Below are 17400 nucleotides of genomic sequence, written 5' to 3' on the forward strand. Positions count from 1 at the left end.
GGTTCGATCCCTGGCACTGCTCAGTGGGTTAAGGATCTGGTGTTGCCGTGAGCTGTGGTGTAGGTCACAGACGCAGCTCGGATCTGGCGTTGCTGTGGCTCTGGCATGGGCTGGCATCTACAGCTCCGATTAGATTCCTAGCCTAGGAACCTCCATATGCTGCGGGAGCGGCCCTAGAAAAGGCAAAAAGACAATAAGATAAGAGAAAATAAATAAAATAAAATAAATATATAAAAAAGAAATATTTTCAACTCTGAACAGTGTAATATTCTGAGCTGCTCTAACAAAGCTTGTAGTAGTATATTATCTCAATTGTGTTTTCTGTGTGATTTTGCTTTTGCTTTACTTTTTCAGTATTGAAAAGCTTTACATTTGAGGGTCTTACATTTGATCTTAACACCATAATTAATGTATAAATTTAGGAAAATTAATCTGTGTTCCACGCTCAGTCTTTGACTCATGGATTACCTTCTAGGTTATCGTATTTATCCCTTGAATGTATCTGGATCATCAAGACTTAGATGTCTGAGCACCCAGATGAAAAACAGCACCAAGCTTAGAGCTGAAGACTTCTGTTCCGCTCATAGAACGGAACACGTTGACAGTAGCACTGTGCTAGACAGTGCTCACAGTAAGATAGTGACGGCCTGCCCTGTTCTGTCTTTCAGTGTGTTGGCGCGCATCAGCCCAGAAGCGGTGATCTCGGGACTAAACTACATGTCCTTTGCTAACGTTGGCGTGAGCGGCGTAAGCCCCAACGGTGTGGATTTGAGCATGGAGGCAAATGCTATAGCTCTGAAATATTTAAATGAAAATCAGCTGTCACAGCTGTCTCTCGCTCGATCCAACCAAAACAACGGTGACTCATCTTTGAGTCTTCTGCATATTAATACAGACCGAAGCACAGTGGGGCTCAGTTTAATTTCGCCAAGCAACATGTCATTTGCAACCAAAAAATATATGAAGAGATACGGACTCCTACAAAGCAGTGACAATAGTGAAGATGAAGAGGAGCCTCCAGACAAGGCAGATAGCAAGAGTGAACATTTGGTGAATCAGAACCTTACCTGCATAGCTGAACAACTTGACTGTCAGAGAGCGCCTCCGAGGAATGCTTGTGAAGTAAGTAATGGCTGCGCCTGTGCTTCCGTGGGTTCCCACACAGAGATGCCAGTATTGAGAAATATTACAAATGAAGTTGTTCAGCCAAAAGCAACACAGCAATGGAACGAAAAACCTGCCTTCTTGTTAAAGAACTTTAAACCGAGTCCTGCAGTGAACCTCCGAACTGGAAAAGCAGAGTTTACCCAACATCCTGAGAAAGAAAATGTAAGGGATACTCCAGTTTTTCCTGAAAGTTTGAAACCTCCTGAAACTCTAAAACAAATGAACAGTATGAATTCAGTAGGGACCTTCTTAGACGTGAAGCGTCTCAGACAGTTGCCAAAATTGTTTTAACCCTGTAACACTCTGCCCTCCTGATAGGAGGATGGGATGTCTCCTGAAGATACTTAGGAAAACCAGAGCCTTTTGATAAATTTTGGAATTCTCAATCCTTTAGGGACCACTCCGTTTCTTGGTAGCAGCTGATGGCAAAGAGCTGAACAAGTGACCTGATTGTCTATGAGATGGCTGGCTAGTAGGAGGGCTAAGTGCTGTTTTTTCAAATAGGACTGTTCAGCTTCACAGGACGTTTAAAAAAAAAATTCCTGACATCAGTTATTTCAACAAATTTGGATAAGCAGATACTATCCAACTCTGAATCTGAATTGATCTTTTATACTGTACATTTTGAAAAGTCTGTCTGTTCTCCTAGCATTTTGTATCTCTGCATCTACCCAGTATCACCTAAAAGAACATAAAAGTTATCATGACTCTGACTAAATTAGCTAACTCAACCCTTATTGAATTTAAGGGGAAAGTTTTTTTTTTTTTTAAATAACTTAAGATCTTTTATACATGGAGTATGTATGTCCTCTTAATTAAGGTGTGTATTTGTTAAATTCTGTGGAAGTAAAACATTTGCACTCTGGTGGGTTGATGTTACTGTAGCATTTTCAACATAGAGCACTGGCTCTCACAGAATAAGCAAACTATGGTGTGTGAGTGTGTTTTATAAACTTTGTTTTTCAAATGTTTTGATATTTTTTAATGGAACTTAATAAAAATGTCTACACTGACTACTTTCCTTTGTCCTCAGCTATAGCTTATCCTTCTCCACTTTTTAAAAAAGCTGTTTAGACTCCCCCCAAATTATAAAAATGGTAACAGTTCAGGGGTACCCCTCATCCAGCAACCCCCAATGATAATACCTTACATAACCATAGTAAGTGATCAAAACCAAGAAGTCGACATTGGGTACAATATTAGTAACTAAACCACAGACCTTTGAGGTTTCACAAGCTCCTCCACTCATTTATTTGCTTTTTGGTCTATAACTGGGAACTTTTATCGCTATAGATTTGCATAACCACCACCACAATCAGCATACAGAACGGTTCCCTCACCACAACGAAACTCTCTAGTGCTGCTCTTTTAAAATACAGCCTCTCTCCAGCCCTAACTCCTGACAGCCAATGATCTGTTCTCCATCACTGGAGTTTTGTACATGGAATCGTAGTATGTAACTTCTTGAGGTCCGTCCAACTTGTCGAGTGTACCAATAGTTGCGCCCTCCCCACCTCCTTTTTTGACCACACCCATATAGAAGTTCCCAGGCCAGAAAAAAAAATTTTTTTCCAATGGTTATTTCTGAATATATATGAAAAAAAATCCTTCTTGAGAGGGAAAGCTCTTCTGCTGAAGTTAAATGTCGTTGCCTCATATCAACATTTGTTATGTAGGAGTTCCTTGTGGCTCAGTGGGTTAAGGATCTGGCGTTGTAACTGCAGCAGTTCTGGTCATTGCAGTGGTAAGGGTTTGATCTCTAGTCCGGGAACTTCCACATGCTGTGAGCACAGTCAAAAAAAAAAAAAAAAAGAAAGAAAAAAAAGGTAAATGGGTAAGAAATGGGTTTGGGGTCTCTAACTACTTTCCAGCCTAGCCGGAGCCTTCTGAGTTAATAATCTGATGGAACAATTTGTAGTTAGCCGGCTGAAGTATGGTGACACGATAGGCTTTCTGCTGTTCCCTGCTGGAGCCAGGGGCCAGTTGGTGCACATTTCCCTGTGGTGGTGGCTCTTTCCCGTTAAAATCAAGGCATGGAAATGGCACTGATGTGATTTTCTCTGTTTACCTTTGTTCACATGGACCTTGTTTGGGGCTTCAGTTGTTTTAATAAATATTGTAAAAACCCACTCAGGTATCATTGGAGTAAATTCTTAAGTAACAGAATTGTCATCGCCACTTCGTGTGCTCTAACTTTAGCCCTATTTCACTCAAGAAATGAGTGTAAGTACAATTTATATTGCATATTATTAAAAAACAAAAACAAAAACCTGAGAGAATGCTAGCAAGTTAGCTGCAGCCTCATTAACTATATATACCATTATCCCTGGGAACCCTGTAATTTTCACACCAAACAAGAAGCCTTCTGAACAATAAAAACTGAACCTGAGGCTTTTTAAGCAAAATCTAATTCTATCATTTCTGTTACCACATCTAATTTAAGGCCTCTGACAAGACACTTCAGCAGTTTTGGACACTGAAGTTAGACTTCAGATTAATTCAACCAAAATTGTCTCCTACTAAATATGTGTCCAGAGAAGAGGGACCATTACTGAAGCCTCTCTAGAAAGTTCTCTACAAAGAACTATTTTTTCTCTAAGAAGAGGAAGTTATTCGGCAAGTTGGTATCGCTAATAGCTTTTCAGCATCATTGGAAAAAGCATTAATCCTGGGAAAATCAGATTGAAAGACTTTTGGGGCTGATTGCCTCTAACTTTGGCTGAATTATTTTTCTTTCATCTGGTCCCAGAGCATACTGTTTATAGATACATGGGTGCTGCTTCAAATGGAATAGGGAAACAATGGGGCTTCTTATTACCTGCCTCTTAGTCGAGGTCCTGGCCAGGTGGCACCCTCGCCCCCTTCATCAAATGTCCCTTCACTCAACCTGTGAGCCCCTTGCTGTTCCCCTTACGGTATATTCACTTGTCTTCTGTCTTGCCCTGCGTGTGCTAAGCTCCACAGAAGTGGATGTAGACATGTTACATGTAAGCCTTGCTTTTGCCAGCTCTCAAGACTCTGGGGAGAACAGAGACACACTGGAAACAGTCCTACAGCAGTACGAGACAGTGTATGATGAAAAGCCACACGAGTGATCCAGACTGAGGAGCCACAGCAGTGTAATCAAGACAGCTTCCATCTTTTAAAGACTTGCAGGGTGTTGTGCCGAGCACTTGACATGTCTTCAATCATTTGAGCCTCCTGGCCGACCCCAGCAGGTGATTGTTATCCTCATGGCTGAGGGACTGGCCTTTGGGAAGGCACCAACCTAAATAAGTTGTTACCAGAGATTCAAGCTCAAGCTCCTATTAAGCCACCGAGAAATGCAACTTCTCTGAGGCTTGACGAATTCAGGAAGAGCTTCCTCAAGACACACATCTGGAGCTGAGTGAATGATTTTTTTTTTTTTTTTTCTGATCTTTTTAGGGCCACACCCTCTCAGCACATGGAGGTTCCCAGGCTAGGAGTGGAATCGGAGTTGTAGCCACTGGCCTACACCACAGCCACAGCAACACCAGATCCAAGCCGCCTCTGCGAGCTACACCACAGCTCACAGCAATGCTGGATCCTTAACCCACTGAGTGAGGCCAAGGATCAAACCTGTGTCCTCATGGATGCTAGTCAGATGCATTTCCCTGAGCCACGATGGGAACTCCTGAATGAGTGATTTTGAACACTACCGTCAATGCTGTTTCCAATAAGCACTGTCCTCCAAGCTGCCCGGCCCTATTTTCCCCCAAAGAAGTCCCCTTGCTCTTCAGCCAAGACCAGAAACTGTTCTTTAAGTCAAGAGCCCTGACGTAGGCAACCCCAGCTCTGATAATGTTCAAGAGTTCATTGCTTGTACATCATGGGCCTCCTACTGCAAGGGCTCTGAGAAATTAGAGAAACAAAAGATGCGTCTGTGCCCTTGTTTGCTAGCTCTCAGTCATGACCGCAGAACCTTTCCTAGCTCCTAGATTGGGAGAATTTTATGCCTGCAAAATAAATGTCATGATAATAACTCAGCTCTGCGGACTGCTTCACACCCTTGGAAGGGCTTTCCTGCACATTTCCTCATACAATCCTCAACGATCAAAACCCACCTGGAGTATGTACGGCAGACAGCATCGACCTCTTTCTATAGACGATGAGACACAGATAAAGTATAACTGGGCTGAGGTCGCACATTTGTGGTGAACAGCCGGGTCCTTCCAGCTCAGCCACAGCCATTCCCTCCCTTCTTCGTCTCCCCACCAGCACCTTTTTACGCCTCGTCCTCCAGCAAGTGTCCTTGACTCGGCTGGGCTCTGCGCTGGATGCCACGCATAAGGCCATGAACAAGACTGTCTCGCCCTGTAGATCTCATCCAACGGGGAGGCATATGCAAACATTAGCAATGCAAGGAGGCCAGGGCTTACAGTCACCCTATACGACATATGGGGATATTAAGAGAAGCGGCTGGGCGGAGGGTTATTCTGAGAATGTTCCAGATTTTTCCAGAATCTTTCAGGAGCAGTATGGAAGAGAAGGGGAAGAGATGCGATATTTCTGATGAAACAGCTTGTTGGAAAGCCTGGAGATAGGAATAGGTTCAGCATTGGAGGAGGCGACTGGAGGCAGGAAACCAAAGATAGGAAAGGGGAAAAATACACAAATAGAATGAACACCAAGGGAGTTCCTAGGTGACTCAGCAGGTTAAGGATATGGGGTTGTCACTGCTGTGGCACAGCTGGGGGAAAAAAAAAAAAAGAGTCAGCAGGAGTCGGGTTCCTCTCATTTCTCTGCTTCAAATTCTGTGACTCCGGGCAAGTCCCCTCATATCACTAGGCTTTAATTTCCCAATCTGTGAGGTGAAAGGATTAGCCATGTATCTCTAACATTCTGTGTGTGCGAAACGTTGATGCAGAACTAGGTGTGAGGAGTGGTTTCTAAGTCAGAGGCAGGAAAGGGACAAGCACTGAATTGGGCCTTGAAGGATGTTGAAGGATTTCCACAGTCACTGATGAAGAAAAGGAGATTTCCCTACTTTCAATAATGTCGAATATATTTAGCAATTTAAAAAGAAAAAGAGACCTCCGTTCTCACCCCCAGAATGTTGAGTAATAATATCTGTTGCTAGAGATACCAACATGGTTTTCTCTAGCTCTGAATTAAACCTTCCCTGATTTAAAGGAGCTCAAACTCCAGTGTGGCAGAAAACATCGAACCCATGACAAGAGGCTTCAGAGTAGGCGAGGGGCTTGGGTGACGTCCTCGCTCCTCTCCGCTCTCCCAGCCCGTGCTGTTTAGGTCCCAGAAAACATCCTCACAGGAAATCCTGCTTTCCCACCTCCTGGTAAGAGACTGAACTCCAGGAAAAGGATGGATTTGGGGGAAGCCCTGTGTCCTGCCTCTTCGCGGGAGGTCTGGGACCAGGAGGACAAGAGGAACTCATTAAAAACACAATGGAAAAGATGACGTCAGGGAGTCAAGGGTGGCAGAGCCGTTGGACCCTCAGAAAACACTGGGTCCTGATTGCACAAATGAGGACACTGGGGCCCAAAGAAAAGGGACTTGCTCGAGTTCCCATAGCTCAGGAAGCGCAGCACTCAGGCTGCAAGTGAGGACTCCAGCCTCCCAGCCCCGACTGTCTGTTACCTGCCGTGATGTGTGAATCGGTCACTCAGGTACCAAGCAGTCAATCTAGCCCTCCCTTTATACCGGGAAGGAAAAAATAGCCTGCGTACAAATGCACGCGTGCACACGCGCGCGCGCGCGCACACACACACACACACATATACACACTCCAATTGCTCCTTTTCTGTCCACACCCTCCACAGGTTCAAAGCCCTAAGAACCCTTTAAAATGCAGCTTAAAAGCTCTGCCACTCCACAGCCCCTCCCTACCCTGCAGGAAATGCCCAGAATCTTCTTGTGGAAGCGATTTTTTCCCTCTTTGGACTTCTCCTTACCCTCTCTCTGGTCCCCCTTTTGTTCTCTTCCAGATGTTTACAGCCAGCTTGTATGTCGCTCGTGAGTACCCACGGCCCAGAGCTTCTTGTCGGCTTGGACCATATACGATTCTCTTGTCCAAGGAAGAGTCGGGGGACAAGTTCTGCTGAAAGTCCGCACTCCGTCTGAGGCCTTGTGCTGCTAAACCGTTGGGAGCAAAACGAAGAAAGAGGAGGCACTGTTAGACCTGCCATTGCACAAGCACATCGCTGCGGGCACGGGTACGTGCAGAGTCACCCTCCTGGAACACTCAGTCCTGCTCAGCGTCTCGTTAGACCCCACACGGCCCTGCGAGGTTACAGCAGCAGTTTCATCTGCGAACACTGGCGGAGGTACCCACGGCCGTAGGGAACTGGGGTGGAAGCGGATGAAAAGACCTGCAAGGAATGAGAAGATCCTGGTTCAGGGCTGTGGGATGAGCAGGAGATGAGGGAAAGGAAGGTGCGACTATTCTCAGAAGCCGCCTGTTACAGAGCCAGTGCTGCCCGCTTGCCGTCTCTCAGATCAGTAAGGTCTTAGCGGAAGCACCATTACACTTTGTTTCAGTGACTTGAGAACAATGCTTAAGGAGTTCCTGTCGTGGTGCAGAGGAAATGAATCTGACTAGCATCCATGAGGACGCAGGTTCGATCCCTGGCCTCGCTCAGCGAGTTAAGGATCTGGCATTACCATGAGGTGTGGTGTAGGTTGCAGACGCAGCTCGGATCTGGCATTGCTGTGGCTTTAGTGTAGGCCAGCAGCTGAAGCGCCTATTTGACCCCCAGCTTGGGAACCTCCATATGTCTCAGGTGTGGCCCTAAAAAAGCCAAAAAAAAAAAAAAAAATGAAAAGAACTATAGTTAACATGTACTGGCTACATCTGCTATGTTCTAGGTCCTTTATGTTGTGAGCTTACTTATTCCCCACAACAATGTGAGGTACATACTTTTATTATCTCCTGTTTTGTGGAATAGGAAACAGGAACAGGATGGTTAAGTAATTTTCCTCAAGGTCACACAGCCAGGGCGAAGAACCAGGATTTAAACTCTGGCAGTGTCGCACCAGAGCCCTTACTCTTCAGCTGAGCATCCTGTCGGGACCACCCCTGAGAGGAAACGGACACCCAGTGGTAAAGGGCTGTGCCCAAGGACATGAAATGAAGCCAGGATTCGAACTCGGGCCCGTCTGGCTTCAGAGCCCAGGCTCTCTTCCTTTTCTTGTGCTCCTCCCTCCGGGCAGAGAGTTCAGGCAAGCATCTTGATAAGGCGATACTGGGTCGCAGGGGCTGGCTGGAAGGGAAGCAGGTACACGGACCACAGCTGAGTCCCTCTTGATGAGTGACTTGCTCCAAACCTCCAGAATCACCCTCTGTGACGCTCCGTGTGTCCTTCCCCGGCACACAGAGAGGCACAGAGATGGCGAAAGTCAAGTCCACCCCCCTAGCCCCTCAAGGCCTGGGGGGCACGGCTTGTGTAATCAGGGAACCATTCTTCTCTCCTCCCGGGGCCATTCGGGATGCCCTTGCATGTTCTCTGTGGCTGGTTTCTAGGACCAGGAGGTCTGGCCAGCTTAGCCTCCTCCAAGTTCATGGCCCAGGTTCCTGCTGGGTGGGGTGGCTCTCCCTCACTTCCTTTCTCCATCTCCGTTTCTCTTATTTCTCTAACACACATGTGTGGTCTCCTGCTCTGTCTCTATGATAGGCTGGGGCGCAGACAAACCAAAGTCCTGTCTTCTAGGGGCTCGGTCAGTGGGGTACACAGACACCCAGGTACACGTGGTCAGCACCACGATGGGGTGTTTAAGGGACACAGGAGAGGGAACTGGAGGCAGCTTCTGCTCTGCTGCAGGTCCCAGGCCACCCAAAGGCCCTGGCTCCCTCTGTCAGCCTCAAGATTTACTTGGAATTTACCCTGCCCCCGCCTCCCACCGCCACCCCGCCACGAGTGCAGCAAGGCCCCAGTGCACCGTCCCGGAGAAACAGACAGTGGTGGGACAAACCCAGGAGCAGCAAGGTGCCCAACCAGCCGCGTGCTGCCAAAGGCCCTAGATCATGGGTATAATCAGGGATTCCACTCCTTTCCCCTCTCCCAAGGGTGAGCCTCGGCTCCTGGAGGGCAGCCCAGGTGGGCTCGCATCCTCTCCCACCCCCCACAGCCAGCATGGGGTCCAGAACACTGGTCCAAAAGTGTCTGCTTAAATGCAAACTATTACATGTAGGCTGGATACGCCATGAGGTCCTGTAAGCACAGGGAACCATGTCTAATCTCCTGAGATAGAACATAATGGAAGATCATTTGAGAAAAAGAATACATATGTTCACTTTGCCATACAGCAGAAACGGGCACATTTGTAAATCAACTATTTTTTTTTTTTTTTAAGGCTGCCCCCGAGGCTTATGGACGTTCCCAGGCTAGGGGTCGAATCAGAGCTATAGCTGCCAGCCTGCACCACAGCTCACAGCAACACCGGATCTTTAACCCACTGAACAGGACCAGGGATTGAACCCGAGTCCTCATGAATACTAGTCAGGTTTATTACCATTGAGCCACCACAGTCTCCTAAATTAGCTATACTTTAATTCTAAAATTTTTTTAAAAAGAAAAAGAAAAAAACGGACAAACAGGAAGTTCCCTTGTGGCTCAGGGGGTTAAGGATCTGGCATGGCCACAGCTATGGCACAGAGCAGTGCGGGTTTGATCCCTGGCTCTGGGAACTTCTATAGTCACAGGTGTAGTCTAATAAATAATTAAAATGGATAAACAAGCGGGGGTCGTGCCCACTCGGCAGATGAGAAAACTGAGTTCCAGACAGGGTGGATGATGGCTCTCCCCACTAAAGCTTTTAGGACCAGAATGAGAAAGAACCCAGGCTTCTCACTCTAGTGCAGGGCATGCTGTCCAAGAAAAGGGAGCTTGTCTTATTCATCTTTGTCACCCAGGCACCTAAGATGTTGTCTGGGACAAATGAGATGCTTAGCAAATGTGGAATAAAAGGATGAATGAAGCTGGGTGGCATGCAATGTGGAGAGTCCTGCCCCCCCACTCTTGCCACGTCTACCCAGGAGCCCCCTCAAATGACTGAGCCACAGCCACACCTGTACCTTTCACTGCCACCACTGAGCCTTTGTCCTTGTCATCGCTTTTCCCTGTCATCTGCCCCGGTTCCTACAGTCCAAGACAGATGATACTAGTTCTGTTGGAAAGTCTAGTCTGATCCTTCCAGCAGAGTAAACACACACACACGTCTCTCGTGCTGCCCAGGGCACTTTCACACCCTCCCTGGTGGCCCAGTGATTGTGCCGCACTGTCATTCTTTGCTTCTATGTCTGCCTCCTCCACCTTAGAATCTCTAGGCCTAAATACAGAGCTGGTGTGGAGTAGAGGCCCTAATAAGTAATAGTAGCTTCTGGAGTTCCTGTTGTGGCACAGCGGAAATGAATCTGACTAGTATCTATGAGGATGCAGGTCCGATCCCTGGCCTCACTCAGTTGGTTAAGGATCTGGCGTTGCAATGAGCTGTGGTGTAGGTCGCAGACGCTGCTTGAATCCCTCACTGCTGTGGCTGTGGTGTAGGCCAGAAGCTGTTGCTCCAATTTGACCCCTAGCCTGGGAACTTCCATATACCGCAGGTAAGGCCCTAAAAAGCAAAAAAAAAAAAAAAAAAAAAAAAAAACCCACAAAAAACAAAAACAAAAGCTTCTATTGATTAAATAGTGCTAGGCTCTGAGTCAAGGTCTTTATACCTGCCCAACAATCTTTCCAACAATCCTGTGACACGTGTTATTTTTACCCCCACTTTAGCGACGAAGAAACCGAGGCACAGAGGTGATGGAACTTGCCCAGAGACACCACCTACTGAGTGGCTGTCGAGGAACGCTAGCCCAGGGTCATCAGTCATGTATTCTCAACCACACCATCAGGCTCTGTCCTGTGGGGTTGGTCCTAGGATGGGCACACAGGATCCAGGCCACGTGGATGAGAGGGCTCCTGCCACAGCTTTCCAGGTGACTCAGAGCTGTGTGACAGAATCCAGTAGGCCCATGTCACGTGTGGGTCTTTAAAGGGTCTCCCCTTCCCTTCCCACCCGCCTGTTCGTCGCCTCCTCCTCCCGGCTGTGCAGGCCAGCTCATAACCCTCCGTCAGGTCTGACTTGTTAGAAAGATGGCAAGAGGACCAGGACGCCTTGTTGCCATGGGTACCTGTGGGGCATAAGCCTTCTCCTGAGCCAGACCAGAGACCGAGAAAGCGGAAGGAGGCAAAGATGAGAAGCAGATTAAGAGAGAAACAGAGAGAGGACCAGGGGCAGGAAGAAGAGCAGACCTAGGGAGAGAGAGAGACAGAGACAGAGAGAGAGTTGAGATAGAGCTGGCCGAGAGGCAGCGTGAAAGAGATGCTAAGAGATAAAAGAGGCATCCTGTGGTTCCCTCGCCCCGTTACACCCCCTGTTACAGACGGGGAAACTGAGGGTCAGGGGAAACGACCCCACTTCCTGGCAGATGTCTCTGTCACTTTTCTAAACACCATCCATTTAGCTTCTGTCATGTCCCCAGACACGTACGGAGGCCTCCAGTGCTGGGCCCTGCGTGGCGTGAGTTAGTCTGTAAGGGTGGCCCTGGGGCGTGCTCACCAAAGCAGCGGGGTGAGAGGAAATATCCACGCAGGACTGAGCAAGCCATGCCAGGCAAGGTAAGGACGAAACTGGGCCGCAAAAGAAGTTTATCATCAGCTTTGTTGAGGCATATGATTCACATGCAATACAACGCAGCCGTTTTGAGTTTACTTACTGGGTTCTGACATGTGTACACGCGTATAACTGCCACCACCATCAAGACACAAAAGGGGCAGTTCCCATTGCGGCTCAGGGGAAACGAATCCGACTAGGCACCATAAGGTTTCGGGTTCGATTCCTAGCCTCGCTCAGTGGGTTAAGGATCCAGTGTTGCCGTGAGCTGTGGTGTAGGTCGCAGATGTGGCTTGGATCTGGCATTGCTGTGGCTGTGGTGTGGGCCAGCAGCTAAAACTCCGATTAGACCCCTAGCCTGGGAACCTCCATATGCCGCAGGTGCGGCCCTTAAAAAAAAAAAAAAAAAGAGAGAAAGAGAAAAAGACATGAAATGTTTTCATTACCCAGATAATTCCCTTCTGCCACTTTGCTCTCATCTTCCCTTGACCAGCACCCCTGACCTGAGTTCTGTCATCATAGATTAGCTTTGGAATCAGACACAGATATGTTCTTTAGTGTCTGGCCTTGTTCAGCAATGTCCTTTTTTATTATTTTTATATTTTGCCTTTTAAGCACGCACATGTGGCGTGTGGGTAGGGGTCAAACTGAAGCTGCAGCTGCTGGCCTGCACCACAGCCACCACCACACGGGATCCAAGCCGAGTCTGAGACCTACACCACAGCGCACGGCAATGGCAGATCCTCAACCCATGAGGGAGGTCAGGGATCGAACCCGCATCCTCAAGGATACTAGTTGGAGTCGTTACTGCTGAGCCACAGCAGGAACTCTACCAATGTCATGTTTTTGAGATCAGCCCATCTTCTTTCATGTGTCAGTAGTTTGGTTCTTTTAAATTGCTGAGTATTTTTCTGTTGCATGAATGTACCACAATTTGTTTATCCATCTGCCTGCTATGTGCTTGGATTGTTTCTAGTTTTTAATTATTATGCAGAAAGTGGCTATGAAGATTTATACACCGGAGTTCCTGTGTGTGTGTGTGTGTGTGTGTGTGTGTGTGTGTGTGTTCTTTAGTGTATGTTTATAAACTGTATGTTTACAAGGAATGGCCAAAGCACTCTCCAAAGTAGTTGAGTCATTTCTGGATTCCCTTCAACAATGTATGAGAATTCCATTTGCGCCATATCCTCATCAATACTTGGAATTGTCAGCCTTTTAAATGTTAGCCATTTTAGCAGGTGTATCATGGTATCTCATTGCAGTTGTTTGTTTGTTTTCCCTTTTATAGCCGCACCTGTAGAATATGGAAGTTCTCAGGCTAGGATCAAATTGGAGCTGCAGCTGAGGCCTACACCACAGCCATGGTGACACTGGATCTGAGCCTCCTCTGCAACCTACACTGCAGATTGTGGCAATGCCAGATCCTTAACTCACTGAGCTAGGCCAGGGATCGAACCCAAATCCTCATGGATCCTAGTCGGGTTCATTAACTGCTGAGCCACGAAGGGAACTCCTGCATGCTTCTTTAAGAAGCACGGCTTCGGGAAAGGGAAATGGCTTCAAAACATTAGGAAGCACGGTGCTTTCTGATTACATTCAATTCTTTTTCACACTGGCCTTTGCGACAGATGAGAGCTGTACACCAGAGGAGTGGTTCTCAGATTTTTGTGCACATCAGAAATCACCTGGACGTTCCGATGGTACAGATTTCTGGGTCTCGCTCCTAGAGTTCCCGATTTAGCAGGCTCGGGGGGTGGGGGGGAGGTCGGAGAACCTGCCTTTCTAACAAGTTCCCAGATGATGGGGATGGTCCACTTTGAGAACCAGTGGATTGGACAGAAGTCCTTTCCATCCCTGAGCATGTGATGGCAGCGCTCGGTTTAGAAGCACAGAGGGGGAGTTCCCGTTGTGGCGCAGTGGTTAACGAATCTGACTAGGAACCATGAGATGGTGGGTTCGATCCCTGGCCTTGCTCATTGGGTTAAGGATCCGGCGTTGCTGTGAGCTGTGGTGTAGGTCGCAGATGCTGCTTGGATCCTGTGTTGCTGTGGCTCTGGCTTAGGTCAGCGGCTATAGCTCCAACTGGACTCCTAGCCTGGGAACCTCCATATGCCACAGGAAGTGGCCCTGGAAAAAGGCAAAAAAAAAAAAAAAAAAAAAAAAATAGAAGCACAGAGGGAACTCTCCCCATATCTCAAGCTTGGAATTCTGGCCTCAGGCATGCTTACCGATGGGGCGAGAGTTCTTCCAGGGCAAAGAACGGGGATAAAAATGGAGACAGGGAGTTCCTGTCATGGCACAGTGGAAACGAAGAATCTGACTAGGAACCATGAGTTTGCGGGTTCCATCCCTGGCCTCGCTCAGTGGGTTAAGGATCCGGCATTGCCGTGAGCTGTGGTGTAGGTCGCAGATGTGGCTCAGATCCCGCGTTGCTGTGGCTGTGGTGTAGGCTGGCAGCTGTAGCTCTGATTTGACCTGGGAACTTCCATATGCCATGGGTGCGGCCCTCAAAAGAGAAAAAAACAGAAAAGAAAAAAAAAATGGAGACACAGGGAAGTGGAAGGGGGAAACAATGACGTCTCCTCACATCAGAGCTTTTATCTTTAAAAATAATCCTAAGAACAAACAATATGATGTATGGATAGTTATCATCTCCCTTCTACAGAGGAGGAAAGTGAAACCCAGAGATTAGGTAGCCTTCCTAGACACAACCAGCTGGCAAGTGGGGGAGCAGGGCGGGAGCTCAGGACTGCCTGTCTATTGTGTGCATTCTGATGCCCTTGGAAGCAGCCCTGCCCAAGCCAGAAGGTCATAGGTGTGACATGCGGCCGCACCACTTACCAGCTGGGTGTTTTCCGCAGGGGGCTCAGCCTCTCTGTGTTTCAATTGGCTGCCTACAAAAGGAAGGTAACAGTCCTTCCTACTTGCCTGGGTTGTGGTAAGGACTCACTGAATGAATCTTCACGAAGTGCTTGGGACAGCGCCTGGCACCCAGTACCGCCGTATACATGTATGGAAAATAAACCTGGCTGCCCACCACCCCCGCACCCTCCAGAGGACAAACTCCGGGAGAAAGCTCAGAGTCTTCCTAGTACCCAGAAACGGGAGGCAGAAACACGTGAAACACACTTAAAGCCTCGAATGGGAGGGCTTACGGAGCGCCTGGTCTTTGGTGGGGGCAGGGGACAGGTCGGAGAGGGGCCGCCACGGCCTCGGGTCCGAGGGTCCAGAGGCCCAGACTCCAGCCAGCGCAGGCTGGGTCCCGACGTCCCCTCCCCCTCGCCATCCCCGGCCCAGGCGCTCCGGGTTTCCGGCCGACTCGAGGCCCCTGTTTGGGGCGGGCCGAGGAGGGGTGGCATTTCCTGGCGGGGCCGCGGGCAGCGTCACTCGCTCCCGGACACTCGGCCCGCTCGCTGACCGGCAGGCACCAGATGCTATTTCGGGCGGCGCCCCGCTCGATGCGCAGTTTCCGTTTTTCCACCGACCTTCGGAAATGAAAAGGGGTGGGGGGGTGTAGACGTCACAAGCCCCCAGCCCCAGGCGGGGGTTGGGGGACAGGTTGGGAGGGCTGCCGGGCTGCCCGGCTCTGGAGCTTCGCGAATAGAGGGGGATGGGAATGTCACCTCCCGCACTCTCTGCCGCAGGGCGGACAAAAGCCGTGCCCACCCCCGTTCCTTCCCCAAGGGGTGCGTTAAATGCCCCGCCCGGTAAAACAATCCAGCAGCCTATAGGCGACTCCAAGACACTTCAACTCAATAAATGCGAAACCAAATGCAGAATCCCTTCTTCTGCCTCTCAGCGGCCAAGCCCCCCGTATGGCTCCAGGAATAAGGCTCCCATTTAGACAAATACAGCCAGAAGTCCAGAGTGTTCCAGAATGTCTCCTTCCCCTCTCTTCCCTCAAACCCGATTCTTACAAACCCAAATTCTCTAGACACATGTCGTCTGTGTCTGCCTTTTGCTGTCTCTTCAGCCAGCACCTTAGTCCCGGCTCCAGTCGCCCCGCCCCGCCCACTGCGTTGCCCGTAGAATGGGTCTCCCCACATCCTTCCCCCGCAACACACACCCCTTCTCCACCGTGCAGCCAGAGAGCTTTCTAGAAATGCAAACATGATCCTGTACAAGGCATTACACGCTCTTCAAATGAAAGAAACAAAATAGTCACCCCCTGCAACTCCCCCGCCAATTTTTAGAATTGTCCATAGCCTTGCTCCAGCCAGTTCCCAACACTTATTTCCCCCCCTGCTTTTCAGGGCAACACCCCTGGCACATGGAAGTACCCAGGCTAGGGGGTGAATGGGAGCTGCAGCTGCTGTCCTACACCACAGTCAGTGGGATCCTTAACCCACTGAGTGAGGCCAGGGATCAAACCCACATCCTTATGAATACCAGTCAGGCTCATAACCAGCTAAGTCTCAGTGGGAACTCTGGGCCAGTACTGAATTCTCTTCTGTTCCTTTCATGAACCTCAAGCCCTTCTGCTTGAGCCTTTGCTTACCTGGAAGGCTCCCTCTTCTACCAACCACTCTCAGATCTCAGTCCAGGCATCAATTTTCAGAGAGCAGGCCCTGGCTGGGCTCCCTCCCTCTCTGCAGGGAGATGTGAAATGACTTGCCCAGTGGTGCCACAGCCCAAAGGTGGCAGCGCTGGGCTTTGATTTCCATGACTCCCGCCCTTTTTATTTAGTGATTCAGCCAAGCAAAGGCACAAGAGACCAGAGGAGGGAGAGATGAAAACCACCCTCCCCTGCAGAGAGGCTTCAAGAATGAAAGGGCAGGAGTTCCCCTTGTGGCTCAGTGGTGATGAACCCGGCTAGTATCCATGAGGATGCGGGTTCGATCCCTGACCTTGCTCAGTGGGTTAAGGATCCCACATTGCTGTGGCTGTGGTGTAGGCTGGCAGCTGTAGCTCTGAACCCTAGCCTGGGAACTTCCATATGCCTTGGGTGCAGCCCTAAAAAAAAGACCAAAAAAAAAAAAAAAAGAAGAAGAAGAAGAAGAAGAAGAAGGAAGGGGCAGAAAGGCTGACTCTTGGAGGACTGATCTGTGAGAGGAGGAGGGTGGAAAGGCAGCAGCTGATACGTCAATGGAGGGTGAGTTGGATTTGATAACAGTGGGTGAAGTGGGGCTGGAGCCATGGGGACAGAGTGAGAGATGGGCCTGAATACACCACAGAAGACCCTCGTCTGGGTCCCTGCCAGGCGGTGTGGCTAAGCCAGGGGAGACCTTGTGCCAAGTCCAGGAATGAGACTCTTTTTCTCAGGACATGGGTAGCCCTTCTCCCACGAGTTTCTGTAAAAGTCACCTGTGTCCACATGGCACCCTGACTTCCACCAAAGAGCCCGTGAGGAACAGAGCAGACAGGCTGCACTGAAATCACCGGATCTTCACAGAGAGCCGCCTGATGGCCAAGCAGGGGCCAGGACTCAGACTGTGGCCACACTCTGGGATCTGTCTTTGCCTGGGACTCAGCCTGTGGATTCTCCAGAAGAAGCGCAAAACCAGAGATGTTGGAAGGACAAAGCAGCCTGAGGTGGTGGGCAGAACTGCGGCCTGGGAACTGTATAATTCAGTTTGGGTCTTGGCTTTTCCTCCAGGTCAC

General features: G+C 49.0%; 1 protein-coding gene across 35 annotated transcripts in view; it reads left to right on the plus strand.

Moving 5' to 3' along the window:
• Positions 1-2181, plus strand: part of STIL (STIL centriolar assembly protein) — a 67703-nt gene extending 65522 nt beyond the window's left edge. For 25 of the 35 annotated variants that reach the window (XR_014808391.1, XR_014808390.1, XR_014808384.1 and 22 more), the window contains one exon: positions 669-2181. Coding sequence is in view for 22 of the 35 variants with exons in the window: in XM_084965147.1 (XP_084821273.1) it covers positions 669-1458 (790 nt within the window). In the remaining 13 variants the exon portion in view is untranslated. Of the gene's footprint in view, positions 1-475 lie in introns of all 35 variants that reach the window. The other 10 variants (XR_014808385.1, XR_014808383.1, XM_084965158.1 and 7 more) reach the window with 1 other exon arrangement.
• The last annotated feature ends 15219 nt before the right edge of the window (positions 2182-17400 follow it).

The sequence above is a fragment of the Sus scrofa genome, chromosome 6 (assembly GCF_054392235.1).
Source record: "Sus scrofa isolate SSC_HxYL_T2T_F1_AM1 chromosome 6, Sscrofa_HxYL_maternal_Yorkshire_Landrace_v2.0, whole genome shotgun sequence".
Classification (NCBI taxonomy): Eukaryota; Metazoa; Chordata; class Mammalia; order Artiodactyla; family Suidae; genus Sus; species Sus scrofa.